This window comes from Syzygium oleosum, unplaced genomic scaffold, assembly GCF_021117445.2.
Source record: "Syzygium oleosum isolate NSW1041296 unplaced genomic scaffold, Sole_v2.1 Sole_v2.03, whole genome shotgun sequence".
NCBI classification, from domain to species: domain Eukaryota; kingdom Viridiplantae; phylum Streptophyta; class Magnoliopsida; order Myrtales; family Myrtaceae; genus Syzygium; species Syzygium oleosum.
Genome location: NW_026607487.1, coordinates 19,341,123 through 19,364,205, shown reverse-complemented (window position 1 = coordinate 19,364,205; position 23,083 = coordinate 19,341,123). Strand labels below are relative to the sequence as shown.

The window sequence follows — 23,083 nt, the reverse complement described above, 5'->3', positions numbered from 1 at the left end:
TCTCCTCATTCAAAGACAAGGGGGTGGGTGCTCCTTTTGCTGTCTTTTATGAAATATGTGGGAAACCAGAATTCAACTTTTCTAAGCAGATTGTGATTAAACTCATTTTTCATTTCGGGAAGAGCAGTTATTTCCAGCAGGTAAAAACAATTGTAGACTGCAAACTTACCCTTTTTTCTTGTGTGCTTAAGTGGATGGAAATGACCAGAAATGGTCACGCAATCAGTGGGGAGGAGGGTATAGTGCTGTGAGTGGTTCCTCTTCACCCACCTTCGGTTTCATCTTATTGCATTCCAAAACTCATGATGACGTCTGCTTCTTCCTAAGAGAAAACTTGAAGATAGGTACTTGTCAACCAAAATTGTCAAATTGTGTCTATGCAATGCAACCGTGCAAGGTTTAAATTTAAGCCGTCGGTGACTTATACAGTGTATAACAATTATCTCATCATTACTCTCATATTTCTGAGTTGATCTACTTATGTAGAACATAAGATGTGAATGTAATAACCACATGAAATAGATAATTATATTTATGGGAAGCACTGCTTTCGAAGCAGGTCGAAACAATTTCGACTTTTGCATGGAGCTCATTTTGGTGCCAAAATTTTTCGTTGGGTTATTTCAGTAACACTTTTGAAAAAAAAAAAGATCACTTAAATGCCAATTTCGATATGGGACACCGGAAATCCGATATGAAATTTTTTCATCAATTTTCCAACTCACGTGGCTTGGCCAGTCAACATTAATAGTTTCAAACGATGTCGTTTACATGTTTGCTCTAAATATAAACCCTAATTTGGACAAATCCAAGCCATTTCCCCAAAATTTTCAAACCCTATTTCAGACAAGACTTGATGAAGCCAACACGATTGATCGAATATAGAAGGACTACTTGAAGCAATCAAGGACTGAACCAGAACAAGAGCGTCACGAAAGCAACTCTGAGGATTGGATTTAACAAGTGAAGCAATGGCAGCCGCAGCATGAGCTTTTCAGAGTTGGCTTCCAAAAATAAGGGCGAACAAAGGTTGGCCCGACATGGCCATGGGCGCGGCAGAAAGCAACGGTAGTGGCGATTTTCTGGGGATTTGAGGACAATGAAGAAGACCTAAGATGAATCACTATCTCGAACAAAAACTCCTCGAAATAGAGTTCAACTTTGTCATTCCAACGAATACCTTCCTTGCAAACTCAATTTCACCCTCTACAGCGCAGCCAATGGCAATTGAATTTGGCATTCAAATAATCCGGCGTGCTAAAATAAGCACCGTACGAAAGTTATGACACATCTAGTGTCCTCTTCCCATTGAATAACCACTTTTTCCCTCCTAAAGTTTAAATTGTCAAGAGAAGTGTTGGACAAACTTTTTTTTTCCATAAGCTTGAACCGTTAGAAACGTATTACTAAAGTATCTATAACATATTTCTTAGTGCTCTCCCTGGCGTGCAAGCTCGTCCCTGTAATGCAAGACTCGTCTCTATGTTATGAAATGGGCACGGCTCCTATGTTGTGTGAGCAAGTTGTGAACTCGCCATGAGTAATGAGTTTGAGAGCATCAAATTGAACTCTTAACGGGCGCTTAGATACTGGGTTAAACAAACTACTTTTCCTTGAATTTAAGCTGTTAGAGAACATGTCAACAATTTATTTATAATATATTTCTTAACAAAAAGAAAGCATATAAAAATCACGTACAAATCTTCCGAAACAGCACAGGAAATTTCGTGGACAATATTAGTGCAACACGCTGATTGAGATCCTACTCGGGGGGCTATAGGATCATTCGGCAGACTCGAGTAGTGCCGTAAGGTTAGGCGTAAAATATTTTCCGCGCTCATTGAGCCGAACCGAGCCAAGACGAGCTGGGCTCGGACACAATCAGGTTAGGCATAAAACATTTTACACGCTCGCCCAAACTTTTATATACAAACCATCGAACCGAGCCGAGCTGAGTCGAGCTGAGTCGGGCTTGGACCCAATCGGGTTGGGCTTATTTTTTTTCACTAAATGACGTTGCCCAAGCTCGCCCAAAATGCCTTCGCGCCGAGGACCGTTAAGCTCATGATCATGTCTATTGAGTTCCTTTGTCTCCATTTATGTCTGTTCTTTTTCTTTACCTTGCCTATAAATTTCCCACCAAAGCATGAAAATCATTCTCATTTATAAAAATTAAAAAAAAAAACAAATTTTGTGGTAATACTTCTGTAGGTGTTTGATGATTTAAGATGTTAAGAGTTTTCTTTTTTCTGATCCACGGGTACAATCGTAATTAACTGGCTACCTGGAGAAGAACTAAGTACAACACCTCGCCTTCATGGTCCTCCACTTAAATCCAAGTTCCCCACGGTAGGAATCGAACCCACATCCATCCGTTCCTAAGTGAAAAACCTGAGAACGCGCTTACCACTGGGCCAATCTCAAGTTGGGTAACATGTTAAGAGTTAATTGACATCAAATCCAAGCTTTAAAAGATTATGTGGATGAAAGATGAAACTGAAGGTCAAAATGTCATCTCAAGGTCAAATGCACACTTAAGGTGTTCTAACCTCAAGCGGATGGCAGCGCATGCAGCAGAGCCCCTAACACATTATAATCATGGAACCTAGAACATGAAACATAGCACGACAAGCATGAGGAACAAAAAAAGTAACAGTAAAGAACCTTATCATGAACCTCCTTCGAGCATGCGTAAGATATGAGAGAAACAAAAAGTCAAATGCTAGTCAAGAATTGTCAAATTGGTCGAAATCTCACAATCAAGTTGGTTATGAGTTTTCCTAAGAAAAAAAAGCACCGAAACTTACCTAAGTTGGAACCAACTAAAGCTTCGAATGGTACATTGAAAACGAAATTTAAGGTACTTTCTTCTAACGGAATGTACCTCATTAGTCCTTTGGAATAATTTAACAAAAAAAAACTAGATAGATAATTAAGGGATTTATGAGACCCACAATTAAGGATTTTTCTAGTTAACGTATAACTTTAGAAGTTCCAACAATTTGTTTGATAGATACATATTCTAACAAACGATGACGCCATGGTTTTGATCCGATTAATTTTTAACGAATCAGAATTTGCAATTTATGAGGGTCGTTCTAGCTCTATGCGAGTCCTTGCTAAATAAATTATTTTTCGAACATTATAAATTTCGAATCGCATAGAAGTGATCTGAATTCGTTTCGTAATGAATCTTGATTTGTAAGAATCCCCTCCATATCAACCTAACGATAAAGAAAACGACGTAGCAGCAATCTGGTGGCGATTGTCCCCCCTCTATTTAAGTGTCCGAATTTTGCATCAGATGATCACCAGAACAAAGCTTGCTTCGAATTAAGCTAAAAAGAGATGGACTCTTGGCTTCAAATCCTTGTTCTCGCTGCATTCATCGCTCTGGCCGTGGTCGAGGGCCGAGTTCGGAACTACACATTCAATTTAAGTAATAACATTGTATAAATGAAGTATTCCTCTGTAAAACTTGCTCGTTCGGACGTAGCTCATGGTGCGATATGTATTTATTCCCCTAATTGGCAGGTCGTAATGAAGAATACGAGTAGGCTGTGTTCGAGCAAGCCCATCGTGACCGTGAACGGGAGGTTCCCGGGGCCCACTCTCTACGCTAGGGAAGACGACACCGTGCTGGTGAGGGTCACCAACTGCGTCAAATATGATGTCACCATCCACTGGTGAGCTCAACTGGGCGTTAAAATTAAACCGCCATCTTCGAGAGATTTCATATTGATCTCGGTGTATATGTGTGGCCAGGCACGGTGTCCGGCAGCTGAGGACGGGGTGGGCCGACGGGCCGGCGTACATTACCCAATGCCTGATCCCGACGGGCCAAAGCTACGTGCACAATTTCACCATCACAGGTCAACGGGGCACCCTCCTCTGGCATGCCCACATACTCTGGCTGAGGGCAACCCTGCACGGAGCCATTGTCATCTTGCCCAAGCGTGGCGTTCCATACCCTTTCCCTAAACCCCACAAGGAAGTCGTTGTCGTACTGGGTATGCTCCATTTCACTTCCAATCTACTTCACTTCCAGAATGAAAGATCCATCATTGCTAGGTCAACTGCATGTATTACAAGTTCTGAACGAGGGGTCAAAAGACAAAGAAAACATATTTTCCAAATTTTCACCAAAATAAGAAATTTTGAACAAATTCTTGTGTAGAGTCGATCCGCGATAGAAAGAGTGGTGTGTACTGTCGGGATTTATAGGCCATACGGAATCCGCCAAACCGGTGTTTCCTTTTGCATTGATGCGGTGGAAGGTCGCCTTTGGCTAGTTCGAACCGCTCAATCGACCGCGTTTCTAGCCTAGGCAATATATGTTCAATTTTGGCAGAACCATCTGAATTTACCCTGAATTATTCTCCCTTCTGTCTTTACATTTGTTCACCCTTCTGGGGTTTGTGAATCAGGTGAATGGTGGAAGTCTGATACAGAAGCCGTGATCAATGAAGCCATCTAGTCCGGATTGGCGCTGAACTTCTCCGATGCTCACACCATCAATGGCCATCCAGGGCCAAATTCCAATTGCCCTTCCCAGGGTAACAATCCATCGACAAAAATTGCCATGAAAAGAACATCTGAATCTTTTAATGTTTAAACTGAGTTGATGCTGACCTTCATTTACTCTGATGTTGGGTGGATTCACATTGCCTGTTGAGAGTGGCAAGAGATACATGCTCCGAATCATCAATGCTGCGCTCAAGGGAAAAGTGCCAAAAAAGTCCTAAACCTTTTGCATTAGTGCCAATTTAGTCCTAAACCTTTTTTTGGTGCCAATTCAGTCCTAAACCTTTTGCATTGGTGCCAATTTAGTCCTAAACATTTTTTTGGTGCCAATTAAGTCCTAAACCTTTTAAATTGGTGCCAATTCAGTCCTAAATCTTTTATTTTTGTGCCAATTTAGTCCTTCCGGTCAATTTTGACCGGAATTTGCTGACGTGGACGCCTGCCAGCCGGCGGCCGGTCACCGGCGCCGATGTGGCGCTGACGTGGACAAATTAAATAATATTTTAATATTTTTTTGAATTTTTATTTTTTTCCTTTTTTTCTTTTTTTCCACTTTTTTTTTGGTTTCTTCTTCATCTCGGCCGGTCGCCGGTCCGGCGACCGGCTGAGGCCGCGGGCCGGCGAGCTCGACCTCGCCGGCCACCGGGAGGGCGGCCTCGCCGGCGAGGCCGAGCCTCGCCATGGTCGGGCGAGGCTCGACCTCGCCGGATCCGGCAAGGTCGAGCCTCGCCCGGCTGTCGGCGAGGCCCGACCTCGCCGGATCCGGCGAGGTCGGGCCTCGCCCGACCATGGCGAGGCTCGAGCCCTCGCCGGGAGGCTGCGGCGAGGGCGAGCCTCGCCCGACCATGGCGAGGCCCGACCTCGCCGGAGGCCGCGGCGAGGGCGAGCCTCGCCATGGTCGGGCGAGGCCCGACCTCGCCTGGATCCGGCGAGGTCGAGCGTTCGCGGGATCCGGCGAGGTCGGGGCTCGCCCGACCATGGCGAGGCTCGCCTCGCCGCGGCCTCCGGCGAGGGCTCGAGCCTTGCCTTGGTCGACGCTCGACCTCGCCAGGATCCGGCGAGGTCGGGCCTCGCCCGACCATGGCGAGGCTCGCCCTCGCCTGCGGCCTCCGGCGAGGGCTCGAGCCTCGCCCGACCAAGGCGAGGCTCGCCCTCGCCGGCCTCCGGCCTACTGCCGGTCGCGACCGGCGACCGGCGAGTAAGGAGGAAGACAACCAAAAAAAAGTGGAAAAAAAAAAAAAAAAAAGGAAAAAATAAAATTCAAAAAAATATTAAAAAATATTAAAGTTGTCCACGTCGGCGCCACGTCGGTGCCGGTGACCGGCCGCCGGCCGGCAGGCGTCCACGTAGGCAAATTCCGGTCTAAATTGGCCGGAAGGACTAAATTGGCACAAAAACAAAAGGTTTAGGACTGAATTGGCACCAATTTAAAAGGTTTAGGACTTAATTGGCACCAAAAAAAAGGTTTAGGACTAAATTGGCACCAATGCAAAAGGTTTAGGACTGAATTGGCACCAAAAAAAGGTTTAGGACTAAATTGGCACTAATGCAAAAGGTTTAGGACTTTTTTGGCACTTTTCCCCTGCGCTCAATGAGGAGCTCTCCTTCAAGATCGCTGAACACCAGCTGACCATCGTGGAGGTCGACGCCACCTACGTCAAGCCTTTCAAGATGGACACGATTGTGATCGCGCCAGGCCAAACCACCAATGCCCTCGTCTCCGCTGACCAGAGCTCGGGCAAGTACTTGGTTGCCGCCTCCCCTTTCATGGACTCCCCGATTGCCGTTGACAACGTGACTGTGACCGCCACGTTACACTACTCCGGCACACTCGCCACGACCTCCACGACCCTCACCAAGACTCCCCCCCAAAATGCCACCACGGTGGCCAATAATTTCATTAACTCGCTCCGAAGCCTCAACTCAAAGAGCTACCCTGCCAAAGTCCCGCTCACCATCGATCACAACCTCCTTTTCACGATTGGACTAGGAATCAACCCTTGCCCTTCGTGCAAGGCTGGCAACGGAAGCAGAGTCGTGGCAAGCATGAACAACGTGACGTTCGTGATGCCGAAGACAGCCCTTCTCCAAGCGCATTTCTTCAACATGAGCGGCGTCTTCACGATCGATTTCCCTGGTAACCTGCCGACCAAATTCAACTACACGGGGATGCTGCCATCAAATTTGCAGACCACAAGCGGGACCAAGGTGTACCGGTTGCGTTATAACTCGACGGTCCAGCTTGTGTTTCAAGACACCGGGATCATCGCCCCGGAGAACCACCCAATCCATCTTCACGGGTTCAATTTCTTCGCTGTCGGGAAGGGATTAGGGAATTATAATCCAAAAGCGGATCAGAAGAAGTTCAATCTTGTTGATCCTGTTGAGAGGAACACAATAGGAGTACCGTCTGGTGGATGGGTCGCAATCAGATTCAGAGCAGATAATCCCGGTACTATTCTCGTTACTCTATAGCCTAAACTATAAATTTAACTACTCTGCAAGTTTTTCAGAACCCTGTCGTTGAAACTTTGTGCAGGCGTTTGGTTCATGCATTGTTATCTGGAAATTCACACGACGTGGGGACTGAAGATGGCCTTCTTGGTGGACAACGGGAAAGGCCCGAACCCGTCGCTTCTACCGCCTCCGAGCGATCTTCCGAAGTGTTGATCCACAAGGAAAAAATTCGTATGCGGCAGCTCGAGATGAAGAGTGTTGAGAAGAGAAAGGAGAGCCTGACCACAAAGGAAATGGCTTATGTAGGTGGTTTTGACTTAGTACAATGAAGATCGGAATTGTTTCTTGAGCAGATGTAGGGAGACTATTGCTCAAGCATGTTGAATTTTTTTTTTAAAAGAAAAGTCCTTGTTTTGATTGCAATTTTGGTATTTCGTAAGAGATTATTTTAATCAGAGAGGTGCTGTAAATTTTTTTCTGGATAAGAAAAAGATTCTGCCATTTGCTGAAGTTGCAAATTCTTGACCAGTTTCTCAAAACAGAGGCTACACGATCTTGGAAAAAGACTGGATGGTAGTACTTGTGGATGAAGTATTAGAAATTCTATAGCCGTCGGCTAACATCAATCGGGTAATATTTTGTTTTGCGAAAAAAAAGGCCGTTGTAAAGCAAATAAAATTTATTAGAGACAATACTAGATACTCATAATACAATTACATGATCAAATCACATCGGGCTTTGTTATATATATAGCTAAAGTCCACTCCTAGCACAAATGTCCTAGATTGGAGAGGAAGACCGAACCCAAAAGGGATTGACCAAAACCAAATTCCCTTAGATTCCATATATTGAATTATCCATGTGGGCAAGAGCCGTCACAGAGACAACAATGCAATTATTTGGAGCATTCTTTGCCATTAAACTAATAGCCTGTCGTGCGGGCCTTCCCCGAGGCCCGCTATGTCAAAAGCAGGAGAAACCACATCCCTCTGTTTCCCTTTCTGCACCTATATCGCCACGCCGGAGGGGCATAGGGATATCTACAAGGAAATCCTATCAACTTGTTCCGACCTAAAATAATAAGCTTGTGAGCCTGGTCTTACTTCACCGTCCATAAACGAAAGATAACTTCCATATGCAAGTTGAACTCAATGTAGCTCGCCTCTTTTCAGGTGTAAAGCAATATCAAACCTAAATATCCGACAAACATTAGCCCTCCCTAAAAAGGAGGTGATCCAACCGCACCTTCAAATACAACTACCTTGCTACAGAGTCACTGACCATGTCTTCGGCATCCCCCTTCTTGCAATTAAAGTAACGACTTTGGGTATGGCCAACTCTCATAATGAGACCGGCAGTGTGTGATTTGATTTCATCAAGTGTTTGTTTATCGAATTGTTATTTAGGTGTTCTAAATCTATATACCGATCATGGATTGAACATTTTTAATTACGTTGGATCGATGATTTTTTTACATCACGCTCTTAAATTTTTCTTCAGAAAGCCTACTGATGTGCATTTACATACATTAACTTAAGCAATGGCACAAAGTTTCACTCCCTATATTACGCATTGCAAAAAATTCAATATCGAGACCACCCATTTGGATTTTGACTCGCGACATACTATTATGTCATTTATACCATTAAGGGTAAGAGTAGCAGATCAATAACTAAAGCACCACTGGAGCCAATTTATACAGTTCCTGATGAGCACATGAAGTGTCGAAATTGCACCTAAGATCAGGGCGACACCATGCCCCTCAAAGAATAAACTTATAATTTTGTTAGTATCTAGATGGACTTTTAACTTTTAACTTTTGTTTAACTTTAATCTTGCGATGCATCACTTTGAATTTTTTTTATCCTAATCACTTGAAACATGCAGAAATATTAACGCGTAAATTCACATACAGATCTTTTAAAAAAATTAAAATTTGGATAATATTTCAAATTTTTAGCGGCAAAGCATAAAAGTATTATTCACTTCAACTTAATTCTAAATAAACAAGTGGGTGTCAGATTGTTATTCTAGGGAAAACAGAAAAGTCCTAAACTTATTCCATTGGTGCCAATTTAATCATAAACCTTTTAATAGTGCCAATTTAGTCATACATCTTTTGACCTATAGCCAATTTAGTCCTTTCCACTTATTTTGGTTAGATATTGCTGACGTGGATACTGGTCGTGTCATGTAGGCCAGTCGGCACTAATGTGGATAAATTTTAATAATATTTAAATATTTTTTCAATTATTTATTTATTTTTTCTTTTCTTTTTCCTTTTTTTTTTTCCTCTCCTTCCATCTTCCTCCGGTCAATCATTGACCTCTTTGATTGGCTAGAGGCGAGGGCCGGCAAGGTCAACCTCGCCAGCCTCTAGTGAGCCTCGCCTTCGCTAGATTTGACGAGGGGCAAGCCTTGCCGGCCATGGGTGCAGCCTAACCTCGCCAAATCCGGTGAGGTCATACCTCGCCCAACTGCTGGCGAGGCCAGCCCTTGCTTCTGGCCAGTTGTTGAGGTCTGGCGACCAACTAGAGGAAGAAGGAAGGGAAAAAAAGAAAAAAAAAGGAAAAATAAATAAATCAATCAAAAATGAAAATATTATTAAAAGTTGTCAACGTTAGCGCCAGTCAGCGTCCACATAGGCAATATCCAGCCAAAATTAATCGGAAGGACTGAATTGGCTCTAGGTCAAAAGGTTCAAGAATAAATTGACACCATTAAAAGATTTAAGACTAAATTGGCATAAATGCAATAGATTTAACACTTGTCTAACAATTTTCCCGTTATTCTAGGTTTTTCCTATTTGATATATTCCATAATTCCGATTTGTTTCTGGTTGCTCGCATTTTTCGTTTCTTATCAAGCAAGCCGTCGACACTACAAATACATTGTTTAGCCTGGGATTTTCTTTTCATTTATTCGTATGATTAAGATTACACTGATATTGAGTTACTCCTTCCGAAGTTCTTGTCTATCTTTTCTAAATTTCTTCTGTGTTTCTTCCAAATAGTCAGATCTTTTCGCTTGTGCCCTGATCATGAAAAAAATAAAATAAAATTCTTCTGTATTTCTTCCCTTTTATCTTGCGTCTCTTCTCCCACATCAGTTCCTCATGAGGACGCAATTTCTCAAGGACAAAGATGTGCTTACTGGAATAATTATGTGTACTAATCCCCAGATGTCTTCTGACCAAAAGAAAAAAAATCCACAGATGTCAACATGTTCATTTCAAAAGATGTTATGAAGGCCCATGGACCCAAAGAGAGACTGTAGCTCATTAGCCCACTATTGGGTATTTCTCAAACCAGTCCCAAACCCTATTATAGAATTTATAAATAAAATCCCAAACCCGTCCTACTTGCGTTTTTTCAGGTATCCATCGAGTGTTCAACGGGTTTTCGAAACTACTATGCTTATTATTTTCTCCTATACAATTTTTTATTAAAAATTTGTTTAACACAAAATAATTAGTAAACCATCTCACAATTACACATATGTAATCTTGCAAATCCACAATTTCACAACCATTTTAATTTCAAATTCTCCGATAAATTTTAGGAATCATAAAAAATGACGTGGAAACTATGAATGTTTGCAATAAGAATGTAAATGGGCACAAGTAGGATCTATTTTGGGTGTATACAATTACATAGGTGGCCTTATATTCTTCATGAGAATACAAATACTTTAGTGAAATGGCTCTCGGGGTATATGTTTCAGGGCAACGACAACACAAATCTTGAACCCGTCTCAAACCCTATTGGGTTTGGTAACTGAATTTCATCCCGCAACCCTTAACTACAACCGCAAGCTTTATCAGGATTTGGGACGGGTTTGGTACCCTGTTAGTGCCGATCCAGTGTCATCAAGATTCAAAGAGACGAATTCTCAATGTGGTGCAAAATATATCTTATAACTCACTAGAATAGAATGAAGTTTAAAGGTACTTTGACTAATTCACATTGCCTGAGTTTTGGAGCACGCATAAGAAAAAACTCCAATCTGATCCAAGCTAAATGATACGTGCTCATTGTACACAAATATGGGCGCCAATTATAGTTTGTATCCTATATTATTTTCCATCCACCCCACCGTAGTGATCGAGTTTCGTGATTATTACACATTTCCAAATGCAACTTTTCTAAGCAATATTATTTGGCTTTGCCTATACATATTCAATCGCCAAAGAATATTACGATAATGCCCTCCTATTTTTTTAGGGTTTCTTTGATTCCCAAGTATAATAAAATAACAAATCAACCAATTTTTGCATTGAGAATTTCAAATCAAGATCTACATCTCGAAACAATGGCAGGACCCAGTTGTACATCATAAGTAATATAACATGTAGTATGTGGAAACAAGGTGGAAGAGTGTTGAATCCAGTAATATAATTATTAATGCATTTTACAATGTTTTTCTTCCATATCCTCTTTGAGAAGACCATTAAAGAATAGGATCCAACAGTTGTTTTTTGTCTTGAAAGATCAGGAGTCCTTCCGACCTAATGTAAACGATTAAACACGAATTGGGGCTCCCACTTGACCAAATACGCACGAGAGGCGCAACACGCCCAAGCGCAATCGAGGAAACTCTCGAGCAATTTATATTTTTAGAAAAGAGGCCATATTGAGTGTCCGAGATAGACAAAAACAAATAAGAGTACCTTTAAAAGCCTAGGAAACCCTAATTAACACGAAAATATGTCCTGAAAAACAGCTAAACTATAAACATGGTAAAGATTACAAATGGGCCAAAGGAGTTCTAACAAGGGGGCTCAACATAGGAAGTTACCCCAAATATGCAAAAAATGATGGATTCTGCTAAAGTATAGCAACCTTAAATGAGCTTTCCTAATTGATGTGATGGGCTTGTTAAAAGTTATGGCTTGTTCATGCCATAACAAACTCAACCCACTTCCTCGCTCGTCTTTTTGAATTATACCTTTTTCATCATTCTAGAAATTTCGTCTCCGAATCGCATTTGCTACACATTTGCACGCTTTAAATTTTTTTATATTGGTCACACGTTTTCGACTGGGCACAAACAGATTTTTACACTGTAAATGGAAAAATTCAATTGCTAGAGGCCGTTAAAAAGTTGTTAAAAGTTACAAAAGAAAGATAAAAAAGAAAGAAAGAAAAGGCCATTCCAAAGCATGCCAGGCCCATAACAAATATCTGTGCTAGCACAAAGGTATATTTTACTTTTTTCGTGATTCTAAAAGTTAAGTGATCTTTGAAACTGCCGTGCTGGTTCTTGGATTTAGGTATCGCGTGGCTATACAATGTATCACATGACAGCGACACGAGATGCATCAAGCCAATTAAAATTGAATGTTTTCAAGATTAAGCACCAAATAAGATGAGACACAAATCACCCAGATAATGTGATTGGTTGGTTATACCACGCCAGTTTGTGTAATCAACATATAAAATACCTTATACTATCTCTGATCTCTCTCACCTTAGTTTTCACTCATCTTTACTTAGAGAAAAAGGTAATAATTGAACGGGAAAGACAAGTTTCTAATAACTTCATTGGGAAGCACCTGCACTTGGCCCTACCCAATTTAACGTAAAATTAGAATCTAACACGTGGAGATGCACGGGACTGATTAAATTTTACTCATTACTACATACAATTTGTAATGGAATTTGCTTCAAAAAAATAAAAAAATTGCTTGCAAAATACATGAAGAACTCAAATAACATAATTACGTAGCATCACGAGTCATGCAAAAAATACTACTATAATGTTAGCTCAAAAGTAATGCGAAATCAAAAGTTAAGAACAAAAACAAAATAATAAAGTGTGGATCTTATAGAAAGTAAAACTCTCATTAAGACCACTCGCCTGGGTGGCGCTACTGGAGCGCGCACTCTTCCTCTCGCAAAAGGTTGAATGTTCGAATCCCGGGCGCCGCAGAGTGACTTAACCGGTGGCACGTGTGTGGTGGCTAGCACGTGTCGCCCCCAGGGTTTACTCCCCTGGCTGTTGGCCGTGCGGAGGTTCCCTGGGTTACCAAAAAAAAAAAAAAAAAAAAAACTCTGATTAAGAAACTTTCCAGCACCTCCGTATTCTCTTACTATTTAAATTTTTGTATTTTGCATTGATTTGAGTTCATTTCGAAAGTAAGAATCCACAGGAATGTGAGTTTGGAGGAACTTCATTAGAAAATAGAAATCCTCAGGAGAACATGATCCTATCGTTACCATTTCAGCCACTTATTCATAATAACATATTGGATAAACATAGTTGTTTCAGGGTCAGGTGAAAGAACGAATATAAATTTATATAGATAAAGAAAATTTGTTTGGAATATAATATAAAAGTCATCGGAAAACTCTCAAAGGACCACATCATGTGATTACTAATTTACTATCCATCGTGCAATCACTTTAATATATGTGCAAATAGTGAAAAACCTGTGTTTTGCAGCGAGTATCGTTTTTATCTTAAATTTTATTTTTGTAGATGCTTAATAATTTTTTTTTACATTGATGTAACTATTCATTCATTTTTATTTGCATTGCTAATAAGAAAAAATTACTACATTTTGTTTAAATCACGCAAGAGAATCAAGTTGTACACATGTCGGGAAAGATCCTCTTTATGGAGAGACTCTCCTTCTTAAGAACACGGAGTATTTATTATATCCTTTTTCCTTATTAGAAGGTAATTTGATCTATGCCAAATCAACAAAATTATCTGCACATTTCATCTATGAAACTGAGTTGGTAAATATGTCCTTTTTATCAAATTTTGTCTGGACCAGACCATAATATATGATCAACGTAATCAAAATTGCACGTTTTTTTTTCCAAAGTAGAAATCAAAAGTAAGGATCATTTTCATATCAATTTCAATTACACAATAAAATCAATTGAAATGAAATTATTGCTTAATTAATAAATTAAACTCTACTCAAAATTCCTGATAAAAACAATTATCCCATTCATTCTTAATGAGATAATAGATGGCAAAAAAAAGGAAAATAGAGAAGAAAGAGTAAATAAAAAGACTAACCCTGCCTCGTGATATATGCCCATTATATTAAAACCCTCCTTTATATTATAGTAAATTTACAGATATATGGTCAACAAAAGGGAGAACATGACTGTCCACGTGCTGGTAATTAAGCTGGGTGTAAACAACAAAATCTTTCTCAAATGTTTAGGCAGTTTCGATCATTTCCAACATAAAAGCTGCCAGAAAAGACCGTAAGAATCAGAGAGATTGCGTCAGGACAAGTGTGATTGAAACAAGTTCGAGCTCTGTTCCTGTCGGACATGGAGCTTAATAAGATAAACACAGTAGTCTAAGAGCCTATTTAGTAACCGATCAAATAGTGCATGATTCTATTATTTTGTTCTCAGGAACAAAAAAAATAGAAATCCATTTAGTAAATTTTTTGTTCCCAGGAACAAATTTGTTCCCAAAAATAGTTTTGGAATAGAATCAAGAATAAAAAAAAAAGTTGATTCTTGATTCCAGGAACAAGAATAAAAAATAGAAAAGAAAATTTTTTTTTCTTCTTCTTTTTTGGCCTGTGGTCGGTGGCCGGCGAGGACATTGCGGCCCTTGCCGGTCACAAGTGAGGCCGAGGGCTGGACCCTCGCGGCCTGGGCGATGGCTGCCCTTGCTGGATCTGGCAAAGGTTGGACCCTCACCCAGGCCGCGAGTGGCGAGGGCGGCCCTCACTGGCCTCTTCCAACCCTATCGAAACGTAGGTTGAAAGCATCTAGGACTCAGGAAAACTTGATGTTGATATGGTAATGTTGTAAACAATCATACAAGAAGAAGTAGAGAGACCTTCTTGTCCGAGGGGCATAAGGAGAAAACTCACTGATGTGATGAAACAATTATAATTATAAATTCATGGCATTACCAATTTACATGCAATTACGGTGTTGAAAAGGAATTTGTTTCATTAAGATATCACCTTATTCCCTCTTCCTAAAATTGAAATCAGCATTGAATGTGCTTAGCCTCGAGAAAACAATTGGTATTTTTGGGCTCAAAAGGGACGAAGAAGATGGGTATACCGGATAAGATGTCAACTCAATTGCATTTGTTTGGTAGCACATGCTTGTAGAAATAGCTTCAGATTCTAATTACTAAACACATCTAGAAAATATCACGAAGAATGCTTCTCTCGCTCAATTTCCAGTGAATCTTGCCAAGACAACCTAACATCAAGCAGAATGAGTCACATAGCCCAAGGGCGGACAGCGAAGAACTAGAGGTTGAGTGAAGAAGAGCAATAGGATTAGGGGAAGAAACAAAGAGAGGTGTACCTGGCTGCGGCGGCGAGTGGCGTAGAGAGAGCCTTGCGATGGTCGTTGGTTGACGGAAAGGACAGAAAGAAGAGAATTTGAGAGGGGGAGGTTGTCTGGGTAAGCGAAGAAGATGGGAATAGAAAGAGCGTGTGTGTTTGGCCCCTTTTTCTTCCATTTTTTCTTTCTTTCTTTTTTTATAAGTTTACATTTTGACCCCTAAGTTTTTGAAAATTTATAAAATTGACCCCGTGCGTGTCGGAATCGCGTGTCGAAGGCATTGACCGCATGTCGGAAATCTGACACTTGTTTGATCTCGTGTCGGTGTCGACACAGACACGTTGGCCATACCAATGTGTCGGTGCTACATAGGTAGCAACAACCTGTATCTCTCCCGTGTACTTGTTGGGTCCAGACTTGTTGGTAACTTGGACTCTGATGTTAGCATGGCGACCTTGATTATCATGTAATTGCGAGGGTCAATCATTAGTTCTGAATGACGCGGTCGTTCGGATTAATTTTAGGATCGTTCGAAATTCGTACAATGGCCATGCGGAATCACCCTCGATCCAATTGCATACATTTGCGAATCGTTCCATAACCATTTTTGGATTGGCCTATAACGGCCCAAAATATCCCCTCGTCAATTCTTATGGTCGAAATATCAATCTATGGCCAAGTTCTTAGGTCCACGTACTTGATTCCTAGCTAGCCATTTCCTAACGGTTAGTCTACTCGAGAGTGATCAATTCCGAGCGAGATTTAACTGAAAGCACGTTGAATAAATATTCATTTCATAAATCCCGAAAATGAGTCGAAATTCAGAATGTGACATAAGCTTTTCTGTGAATGCTACTCAGTTTGACGAAAAATATGAATACATGAGAAGGACGTGAATCATTTATCCGGCACGGTATCTTTGTTGTTTTAATAAATTTCGACAATTAGTTTATGATGAGATTTTTATCAACTATTGAGATATGTTGAGGCACCGAAGGAAGTACCATGCAAAGCAGAGCATTTTCACCCGTAGAGCGACAAGGCCAACCATCCTTTTGAAGAGCTCTTGAAAATCTCCATGTGTGAGTATGCATGCAGGAGATATCCTAAAACATCCTAATCCTGACAGTACATAGTCAAGGGAAGGAAAGAAAGAACGAACTTCATATATCATATCAAAACCAAACTATGGACTTTGCTTTATAGTATGGCATCATCCTGTCTATTGCCAGAGTCATCAGTGAGCAAAGAATGTACATTTAGATCATGGAGGGAAAAAAAGGTCGAAATTTTACTTATCTTCTCGATCAGATCTCTCTTTCTCCGTCTGCTCTGTTGCCGACTGCATCCCTTGCTCGTATGTGAACTGAGTAATCAAAGCCACTAGAATCGCCCCAAGGACCGCAACTTTTCTCCAATCGGGCAAGGAAGAGATGAAAGAGTCAGCGATCCCGGCAACCAGGATGCCAATCAGCACGAGGTAGATGTTCCTTCGGGTTTTCGACCCGGCGCTCTGTTTCGCGACGTATTGGATCTTCTTCGCCTCCTCCTTGGCTTTCGCCTTCTCGACCGGCTTCTTCTGGGTGAGGCTCTTGAAGAAGAGCCCCTCATTGCGGTCCTTCTCGACCTGTCCCTCGAATTCTGCCAGCTTCTTGTCGCTCTCGTCGATCTCCATTTTGTTGAGCTCCGTGGATTCTTCAAATGCTTGCATTCTGCTCTCTATGTTCTCCATTATCTGCCAATAATACGTGCAAAGGAAGATATACATGTGCTTTCAAAAAGATACCCGAAAAATTATGTTTCTCCTTGTAAACATGATGTACGACAATGAAAGCAATATCAAGAAATATCTCCCTACTAGAAAAGGTGCACACACCTGCGTGCATACAAAAAATTAACATTTAAAAGATTTTGCAAGATCAACTTATTATAAATATTTAAATTACTAACTAATGAAAAAGATATTATTTACATAATACAGAGAAAGTATACATGTACATACATAAAGAGAAAAAAAAAACATTAGAAGTGACACCTATGACGTGATATAACCAACCAATCGGCATTACCGATTACCGACGCGCTATCAATCTTATCATACTTGACAGCATCGTGTATATACATCTCACTTGTGATTGGCCGATTACACCACGTGTTCCTATTACGTGATATATCCGCCATACAAAATACTTCTCACTAGACGGAGGGTGCAAAAGATCACCATTGTTACTTACGTTAGCCCAAAAGTTTATTATGCAACAGTAGTATGCTTAGCATATAAATTAATTCCAAGCGTAATATCATAATATCAAGTAAACTGCAAAAATTTAGTACCAACCGATATTCTTTTTGCCATTTCCCAAATTAGAAGGCAGCATTAGAAAGAGAAAAAACCAATTTCGAAATGTTCTTTTTTAATATTTTCCACTTCGACCAATCGCACTCTCCTATCCCAATATCTAATCGGATCTGGAAAAATCATGAGGATGCACACAACCGGTTACCCGCTTCGTCAAGGCCTCGGAGAGCGTCCTCCCCGATCTTGTCGAACTCGTCGCCGGCCTCCTCGCCGAACTGGGTAAGGTACGCCGACCGCTCGTCCAAGTAGTCGGTGAGCCGGACCTTCTGCGCCTGGAACATCGCCATCTGGGCCAGCAGCTCCTGCTTCCGGGTGTCGCCCTCCGGCGGCGGCGGCGGCGGGAGAGGGGCCGGAGGAGGAGGAGGAGCCGTCGTGCTTGCACCTGCACAGTGAGAGGGCCGGGCGCTTCTTCTTAGGGTTGGGGTTGGAGGGGAGGAAGGCGGAGGGGTCGGTGGGGGAGAAGGAGGTGTGCAGTGTCACGCCCCGACCCTCGAGCGCACTAACATCCCACCAAGGTCGTTATAAATGCGATGTCCTAGGATGCATCGCCGACCCAATCGAATTACTAACGATTAAACGCATGCGGAAGCGAACTTAATTCACCCAACAGCAATCAATAAACGGGATAGTAAGGAAAACACACCTCAATTTAAACAACATCATCAGCAATACATCGGGTTAATATATTACAAGTCCGCCATGCGAACCTTCCCGATTACAACCAGAACAGGTAGGGGTTAACCTAGCTCCTCTATCTACGAGGATAATCGCAAAAGGTATTCTCCCTCAAAAAGCCGGTTCCCAAGAAACGGTACGTGTACTCATTTCGGATGACCTGAAAAGTGGTTAACAACAACGGATGAGATAAATCTCAGCGAGTTTACGACCTAAGCCTCGACTAGGAGGTCAACTCATCTCTGATGTACCTAACCCATGCAACGATACATCGATGGCAGACAACTCAATATAGAACATACAGGTACTTCACAACACAATCACAGGCAGCCTTACCTTGTCTTGGCACATGCACACGCCCTATACGTTATAATTCACCATATGCCATGATAATCCAATAAGCATATAATGCAATCAGAATACGCATCAACCATCGGGCACGGCATCGTCTCACCAACCTCAATGACGGCATATCCCATAAATGGGCTCATTCCGAATCCGATTCGCGAATGACTACGTCTCCCCTGCTACCAGCGACGGCTTCCAATTACCAAATTGGGGACACCCGTTAGGGCCACGGCCAAACCCTAGGTTGGCGGTCATCCGGTATACGGTTTTCCGGTATAACCGGGCACGAAAGGAACCTTTAGGTGATCATGCACACATAGCAACACTCAGGTTCCATCATTATAATTTTCAATAGCAGATGTAAACATGATCCGTGCTAATAGGTTGAAATATTGCAACTTTCACACGTAAAAAAATGTACTAAAATATTCACACGTGATTATGCACATATCAATAAATTCCCAATCTTGGCATGCTTCTATATTCAAGTATCCACAACATATTTCTCACATAAAACTTAACAAATAAACCCGACACCTCAGGGTTTATTAATTAAATACCCGTAATTTTATATTTCACCGTAACCAAACAATTCAATTTGGCATACAAACCAATATATAAGGCAAATTCTAGCTTAGGCATCACAATTTAAGCCTAAAATAAACACAATTTAATTTCGGAATTTCCACAAAAATATTAATAAAATAATAATATTTTTAATTCCGAAAATTAATAAAATATTATTATTTTATTTCCGAAAATTAATAAAATAATAATATAATTAATCAAATAGATTATCACTAATCCTTAATCAATGAGTACTAAGCACAATTAACTTAAACTAATCAATCCTAAGCAAGTTTAACATACTAATCAAAGGATTAGTGCGAAAACTCACCCGCTTAAAATTCCGGAGACACCGGTGCGTCGGCGGCGGCGAGGGCTACGCTTTGCACGGTCCGGAATTGACACGGAAAGACGACTGGGTCTCGGCTGGACAGCAGCTTTGGGGCGGCTGTTTTTGGCTCGGCGGCCTTGAACCGGCGGCGGAAAAAGGCTTGAACGGGCGGTGTACGGCTCCAGGAGAACACGGCGAGCTGCTGGTGGTTCAGTAGTGGTGTAAGGCAGCAAGAACAGCAGCCCAAAGGCTGTTCTGCTGGTTTGGTCGAGAAAGGAAGAAAAGGGGGAAGAAGAGTGAAAATTGAGAGGAAAATGGAGAGATAGAAAAGAGAGAGAAGGGGGTGGACGTGAAATGAGAGAGAGTGAGGAAAGAGAGACAAAAGAGAGATATTTCTCTCATTTAAGGCAAGCCTTCAAAGTCCTCTTTCATCATTCAAAAATGCACAAAAGTCTTCTTTCTCTTAAATGCCTTTGTTTCTTTGTCATAAAAGCTAGAATGGTATTTTGGTAATTTCACAAGGTATAAAAATATTTATATGCGTATACGAGCTAGAATTTTGTACGAACTCGTATAAATCAAATTTGAGCTCAAACGGATTATGAATGGACTTGAAAATGCTAATGGGCTCAAACTTGGGTTTGAATTCAAATTGGGCTTGAAATTGGGTTCAATGGGCTAAATTGGGCCACTTGGGTTTGCCTTGGGCTCATGTGGCCGAATCACATTGGGCTTGAGACCCAATGTGCCTTCATCCGGCCCACTTCCTCGTGGGCTCAAATTCTCGGCCCGATAAATCATTTTCCGAGAATTTCGAGCAAACCGATAAACGAGCAAATCAATGAGGCGGTGTCCAATAATTTAGTTTTGAAATCCTCGGAGATTCGACATCCAAATTCGGATTCTAATTCTTGGTAAAAATCAATCAATTCCGACTTTAGTATATCTCAAACTAACGGGCGGCTTTTAGGAGTTACGCGAATTCGACCCGTGGTTGATTCGGTATCAAACCACATTTATGTTTTCTCGAACCATGGATGATCTCGATTGTCATGTAATTGCGAGGGATCAATCGCTAGTTCCAAAGTACGCGATCATCAGTCAATGGGTTTAGGATCGTTCGCAATACATACAACGGTCAAGCGGAATCACCCGCAATCCGATTGTATGCTATTGGCGAATCGTTCTATAACCATCCCTTGATCGGTCTATAATGGCTCAAAATTGTCCCTCGTCAATCTTTATGGTCGAATTGTCAATCCCTGGTCGAGTTCTCAGGTCGTGCATACTTAATTCCTTAACAGCCTTTCCCTATCGGTTAGTCTCTCATGAGTGATTAATTCAGAGTGAGAATTACTAATAGTGCATCGATTAAAATCATCATTTCATTACATCCCGAATATGGTCGAAATTTGAGGATGCCACATGCAGGATTTTGAGTGCGATCATCGTTTCGAAAATCTTTTCTTTGGTTGAAAAATGGGGAAGAAGAAGGAGAATGAGAAGAAGAGGAAGAAGGGATTTTTCTTTTTTGTCATTTTCTGGGACTGTTTTTGGACCTCTCGTTCTTGTGCTGCATTATCTCATTCTTACATGCTGCCTAGTTATAATATTATTATTAGTCCACATGGTGAGTAATAATAACTCATGAGCGATGATAATTGTCGTTATATCTTAGGCCTTCCGTCAAATTGCTCAATTTGACAAATGGGACATATCGCTTTTTGACCCGATTTGTAACAGCCCGAATTTCGATGTAATTCCGGGATCAATAAAACTGATATTAATTCGCATTTCATTTTAGTAAGTCTCGCCCGGAGCTGATCACTCTCGGGATACTAACCAATGGGGTATGGCTAACTGGAAAAAACGGTACGTGGACCAGGGATCCGATCGTGAAGCGGATACCGATCACGAGAAATGATGAGAGAATATTATGAACCAATGTGGGCCGATCTTAGGGAAGGTAATGGATTTGGTTTGGCCAAGGCCAACGATGTACAATCGGATCGCAGGTGATTCTGCACGACCGAGAGTGCACGTGGCCAACCAGTCCTGAACTTAAACCGGACGATCGTGACCTCTGAGACTAGTGATAATATCTCATTCTCTCAATGATCTGGACCATCATGACTCGGATAACCCTAGGTCGATACGCGTAACCTCTAAACAGCCGCCCGTTAGTGAGAGACCCTGAAATTTGAAATCGAGCGAGTTATGATCACGAAATTGGGCTCGGATTTCAATGCCGATTTTCGAAGGCTTAAGAGACTATTTTTGGGAATCTGACGTCATATTATGCTGGCCACGCATATTTTGAGTAAGTATGGTTGAAAATTGGAATTTCGATCCGGGATTGAAAAATTACGATTTTGCCCCTCGGGACGCCAGCGTTGCATTTAGAGACCAAATGAGGTTATTTTTTCGAGGTCGACACCATTTTAGGGTGGCCACGCATACCAGGAGTCGTTATGGCAAAAAATTGGAATTTTGACAGAAATTGGAAAAATAATATTATTTTATTCCCGAAACTTTGCAGTCGATTTTTGAAGGCTTAAAGGGCTGTTTTCGCGATCCCGACACCACATTATGTTGGCCACGCACATGGAGGGTTGGTACGGGCGAAAAATGGAACTTCGCCCCGGGATCGGAAAAATGACGGTTTTGCCCCTGGGCTATTTTCGGGTCCCAATTTTTAGGAAATTATTTGGGATAATTATTGATGATTATCAGCTGCATTATTGGGGCTAAAGACCATTTTACCCTTCACTTTTTGGATAAGGATTAATTAGGGCCGTTAGATTAGGGGCGTTTTGGTCATTTTGCCTAGATTGGCGACACATGGCGCCCTAGCCCCTATTATTTGACCAGAATTTAATCCTCTCTCTCTCCTCTCACTCTCACTCTCGGCCAGAGCTCTCTCTCCCCTCCCGATCACTCTTTCTCTCCCATTTTCTCTCTCGGCTTGGCTTTGCCGGAGCTCACCGCCGGCCACCGTGCCTCGCCGTCGACCACCTCTGTCCCCAGCCTCAGCCTCACCCGACCCCTTTCTCTCCCTTTTTCTCTCCCGGGTTAGCACCGCCGCCGCGCCGGAGCCTCACCGCCGCCGCGCCGGAGCCCGATCGGCTGAGCTGTTGCCACTGTGACGTTGTCGACGTCCGTACGTCACTGTTCATCGCCGTCCATACAGCGTCCGTACGGTCACTGTTCACCGCCGTCCGTACGGTCACTGTTCACGCCGTCCGTACACCGTCGCCGGGAACGCTGCCGCCGGTTCCACTGTTCACCAGTGATTGGCCGCCGTTCCTCGTCGTCGTGACCTTGAATTAAGTGAGTATACCTCCTAAACCTGGATTAGGACTGATAGTGCGATTTTCTGGACTGGCTTAGGTATTATCGGTGTATTTTGGACAGGCTTGGGTAGTATCAGTGTGTAATTCGGACTGGATTGAGGATGGTTTGGTGGAAATAAAATCCGAGGAAATTGGTAGGATTATTATGGATAATTATCGGATCGGATTGGGAAAATAGTGGCTGTCC

General features: G+C 42.0%; 2 protein-coding genes and 1 pseudogene across 2 annotated transcripts in view; 1 reads left to right on the top strand and 2 right to left on the bottom strand.

Moving 5' to 3' along the window:
• LOC115672165 (protein NRT1/ PTR FAMILY 8.1-like) overlaps positions 1–23,083 on the bottom strand; it is a 58,849-nt gene that overhangs the window by 8,645 nt on the left and 27,121 nt on the right. The gene's annotated exons all lie outside the window — the stretch shown is intronic.
• Positions 3,465–7,491, top strand: LOC115666440 (laccase-4-like; annotated as a pseudogene).
• On the bottom strand, positions 16,555–17,909 carry LOC115663996 (uncharacterized). The gene is made up of 3 exons (XM_030585954.1): positions 17,768–17,909; positions 17,087–17,139; positions 16,555–16,998 (listed from the first exon to the last, which is right to left on the bottom strand). Exons 1-3 carry the CDS (start codon positions 17,907–17,909, stop codon positions 16,555–16,557), a joined length of 639 nt encoding a protein of 212 aa, XP_030441814.1.

What these genes read in the sequence shown, in the direction of transcription:
- LOC115663996 (XM_030585954.1), bottom strand. Translation starts at nt 17,909, where the DNA reads ATGGCGATGTTCCAGGCGCAGAAGGTCCGGCTCACCGACTACTTGGAC. An exon ending in CCGAGGCCTTGACGAAGCGG is followed by an intron (nt 17,140 to 17,767) that starts GTAACCGGTTGT and finishes GTATGCACGCAG; the next exon opens with GTGTGTGCACCTTTTCTAGT. An exon ending in TTGATATTGCTTTCATTGTC is followed by an intron (nt 16,999 to 17,086) that starts GTACATCATGTT and finishes TATTATTGGCAG; the next exon opens with ATAATGGAGAACATAGAGAG.